This window comes from Atta cephalotes, assembly GCF_000143395.1.
Source record: "Atta cephalotes unplaced genomic scaffold scaffold00063, whole genome shotgun sequence".
Taxonomy (NCBI): domain Eukaryota; kingdom Metazoa; phylum Arthropoda; class Insecta; order Hymenoptera; family Formicidae; genus Atta; species Atta cephalotes.
Genome location: NW_012130127.1, coordinates 383695 through 388503, shown reverse-complemented (window position 1 = coordinate 388503; position 4809 = coordinate 383695). Strand labels below are relative to the sequence as shown.

At 26.9% G+C, this 4809-nt stretch overlaps 1 protein-coding gene across 1 annotated transcript in view; it reads right to left on the bottom strand.

The window, feature by feature from the left end:
* Positions 1-3907: 3907 nt before the first annotated feature.
* The window catches only part of LOC105623746 (caspase-1-like), an 18423-nt gene continuing 17521 nt past the window's right edge, over positions 3908-4809 (bottom strand). The window contains 2 exon segments of the mRNA XM_012205127.1: positions 3908-4158; positions 4282-4587. Coding sequence (XP_012060517.1) covers positions 3908-4158; positions 4282-4587 — 557 coding nt within the window.

Genomic DNA, 4809 nt, shown 5'->3' with positions numbered 1-4809 from the left:
TTACGTCAAGTAACTAACTACTATACATATATATATATATATATATATATATATATATATATATAGATATACACGTCATACGTGTCATGCGTACGCTAGTAGTCTTATATAATTTAACATAGTTATCAAGCGATTGTGTATAAGGCATACAAATTTTATTACTCTTACTATGAAAGACTTGTATCACTTTTTGAAAATTTCGTTACCGTTTTTCTTATGAATAGCAATCTCAGTCATAACATTAATTGATCCGTTTCTCTTAAATCTTTACCTAATACCATACGCTTATTAAATTACCGACGCAACGCACATTCAATGATCTCAGTATTTGCAGATAAGATAAGATCTTAACAATATAATTACAATGTGACTTATTTTATTTTTTTAACGTTTTTATAACATTCGAATATTCATTGCAGTTGCAGTTCATAATAAATTACAACTACTTTATTTCAGGCAGATTATAGTTATAACGCACATAGTAAAATCATGAATATTGTTTCGTATGTCAGGCTATCCCTGGTGAAAATTTTTCTTAGAATTGTTTATGTAATTTATTTGAATTTCTCTATAAATTGATGAATTTTTAAAATAATTTCTGTTTAATTTTATTTATTTTTTTTTAGAAAACTTCACATTTTTTTATGAGTAGGAACACTGCGTTTGGTTCCACTAAACGTTCGCAACGCTCGCGTGCACCTCGTCCTTGTTTAATATTTGAAGAGGATCAAGGATCCTAAAAATCTTTTAAAAAATATACTAATGGCATTTATTCGTTTTTTATGAAAAATAATATAATATTAGATATTTTTTTATGCACTTAATATATACCTTTTCTTTTTTTAAAAAACTTTTTAAGAATTTCACTGTTTTTTTGCAAATTTTTGAAAACGTAATATAGAAATATGACTGATATAAAGTATGTAAATTATAACATTTAGACTCAAGATTGTAAGAAAATTATGTTATTAAAAACGCAAAAAAAGCTTAGTAGTAAAATTTTGGGTGCAAATTCAAGCCAGCAAAAATAAATTAGTTTTAAATTAGTTTAGAAAAAAAGAATGCGACGAAAAAAGAGGGATCAAATAAAAATACTAAATAAAATATAAATTTGAATTATTTTGTTAAAATAATTCAAAGTTTAAAGTGCGCAAATTTTGAATTATAAAGATATATTAAAAAAATTATGACAATTATTTAGAATAGGAGCAGTTTAAGAAAATTATGAACAAATTTTGAAATTCCAGACATTTTTACATTTTTCCCTGATTTTTCCCGGTTTCCATGACCAATTTTAATTTCCCTGATTTCCAAGTTTTCCAGATCTGTGGCAACCCTAATATTTTTATGCATTTGATATCGGGACACTATTGCATTACTTGATGAAATGATATGAATACTTGCAAGCGTTACGAACATTAAGTGGAACGCACCCAATAGGTCTCTTAGAGATCCACCTCTTTCCGCTTAATTTTTAATTATTTTAATGAATTTTTTCGCATTTAGTATCGATTTTCTTGATAGAGTCCTAAAACATAAATAAATATTTTAAAAAGTAGGCCATTATAAATTTGTATGCAAAAAAAGTTTTGTGACTGAAGACTTTCTTTTCAAATGTTTGCCATTTTTATAAAAATAGATATTTCGAAATATTCGTATATATGTATGTACGTACTTCTTTAATAAATACTATGTAGTACTATGTAGAAAATAAAAATTTTTGGTTTTTATTTCAATTCCAACAGAGATTTTTGTAATGCCGATTTGATAAATGAGCAATCAATGAAACAGTTCCAATATCATAATTTTATTTAAAAAAATGAATATACAATTTTATTCCTAAAGAATTTTATTATAAAAGAGTCAAACAAACTTTTCATTACTTCCATTTTTGTTAAAAAAAGTTCCCAAAGTTACCTATTCTTTACTAGAATTTTTTACACATGTGAATTTTGAGATATTTTAAGATTTCTCATTTTTAATTTTTGAAGAAAATTAATAAAATCTGAAAAAGTTCAAAGTATTTTTCAGAAATCTTCTTAAATTTAAAATATAAAAAGTTTTTGAAAATATGATGAGAATTTTTTTCACCGGGGATTGTTGTAAAGAATATATATGTATACATTGTTTTCACTGATTTAGTATAAAATATATATGTGTGTTATACACATTAATAATTAGGACAGTCATATCATTACATTATATATGATATACAATATATAATTAAAAAATATTCTGTTTGTATGTGTGTAACTACTGCAATACGACATATGAAATAACTATTAATCTTTTTTTATATATATTTTATATTTATATATGAACTATGTCCATTTCTATCAACGTAGAGATTAATTTTAATCTCAGTTTAATTTCTCTCTTTTTTTCCTAATTCATAAAATTGGAAAAAAATAAATTCAATCGAGATTAAAGTTAAATTTACATTGGGAGCTACGATCATTACCTAACAAAAAATATGTTTAAGAATATTGTATATGACATACAGCCATGTGCAAAAGTATTAGGCACTTACGATTTTCTCATTTTACGAAAAGTTAAATATCTCGGCGAAAAAAAAATCTTAGGAAGGTTTTCGACTATGCTTCTTACATCTGTGTTTAAATCTTTTGTTTACGATATTTTGTTAAGTATTAAAATTGAAAATATATTGATATCTTTGCAATATTTTTGTTTTACTTTTAAAGCGTTTTATTTTACTTAAGAACAAAATATCGTAGACAAAAGATTCAAGCACAGATGTAAGAAGCGTAGTCGAAAACCTCCCTAAGATTTTTTAAAATTTTGTTTGCTGATGTTTCATTGAACTGCTTTAAAGTAAGACAAAAATATTGCAAAATTAAAATCATTTTTCAATTTTATGTAACTTCGGAACAAATAGTAGACAAAAGATTCAAACGCAGATTTAAAGCCCTATTTTTATGCTTTAAAATGCTTTTATGCTTTTTATGTTTTAAAATTATCGAAAACCTGTCTGAGATTTTTTTTCGTCGAAATATTTAACTTTTCGTAAAATGCGAGAAAATCGCAAATGGTTAATACTTTTGCACATGGCTGTATATTCTTTTGCAGTCGATAACTCTTGTATTTGTACTTATATAACATCGTGAATGTGATCTTCATGCTGTAAATGCTTTGAAGTATTTTTTGATAAAAAAAAAAATCGTAAAATTCTTTCTTCTGATTGGTCAATGAAGCTGAATGGTATTTTCAGCATTAAGTGGATCACACCTTTTAATTGTATGAAATGAGAATGTTACAAACAAGATAGTTTCTGAAGTTCCTTTTTAAATGATATTCAGTTCAGATATTTTATATTTTAATACTTTGAATGTGAATTATTATGCTACATGTTAAAAAAAAAGTTGAAATGCTATTTTTATCACAACACAATAAAATGTCATGTAGGAATATAATAATAAATGAAAATTAAAAAAATATGAAAAAAGAAATTGGCAATAATATTTTTTCCTGATAAAGACAGGAGGAACAATAACGTGAGCAAAAGGAAAATATACTTTTATAAAAATCTATCGCTGTTAAGAAAAATAATTATTTTATATTATTGTAATCCCCTACAGCACAAAGTTGCACAAAAGTTGCAGCAATATTGCAGAGATTTTGCAGCAATATTGGGATAATCTAGATAAATTCTTTCAGTGGGACACGAAGAATAGTTTATATAAAATCATTTAAAAATGATATATTAAATATATACGTATAAAACATGATTCTATGTCTAGCATATAATATGCGACAATCATATTAGCAATCTGTGGTACATGAATAAAATTGATACTTGCACCATTTACAGATACTTTGCAACAAACGATATGGCTTGAATACCGTAAATAGATATATAAATGCGATGTAATTTTCATTACCCTACAGGCTATACAACTCCATTCTTTGGAGGTGTAAATTTTACTAAACGCGTCAGCATAGTGGTGATGCATGGAATTTGTTTCTGCTGATGCATAGTCATGTTGTCGGGCGTGTTGGACTCAAAATCCACAGCAACGCGTTGGCATACAAATGTCAGCATAGTCAATAAATCATAACGAGTACCGTTATCGCGTAATTCTACGCACAATGCCTGCATAAACCAGGATCCACGGCTGGTGTTCCTCCAGGAATAATAACCTAACAATTTTCAAAAAAATTTTAAATATTCAAAAATCAATTTTGAATATTTAAGTTGGGCAATTTGCCTTTCATAGAATTTTAGTTTTCCATGATTTAATATTCAGATAATATATATAATACCTGGGATAGTTGAGTAGGCAATGAGGAAGTCCGCTTGAGTAGGAATGCGAAATATCGAGGATGGATATCCATCTGTTTCGGTACGCTCTTTAAGAGTAATGCCCGGGTCTAGCTTATCACCCTGGCAAGCTTGAATAAAGAATAACTTAGGTTTACCAGCAAGACTCTGACATTTATCGGCAGTAAAATAATGCCATAGAGAATCCGCTTTGTATGCACCATCATGAGCATAAAGCAATCCAAGTTCGCCGTGACTTAATACAGTTATCACTAAGCAATCGTGCTCAGAATGATCCATTTCCGCAACTGTGAAAACAATAATGCTCGTTACATATTTTTATTATATGATATTTTTACAAAACAATATTTGATGCTTCCCAAACAGTGAACATTTTTCTTAAAATCCTGCATATAATTTTTAGAGATTTTAGAGATTTTTATGTAATTTCAGAATTTATTTTTCTTACAGTTTCATAACTTTTCAGAAATTTTCTCAGATAAATTAAATAATTAACAATTATACAGTCA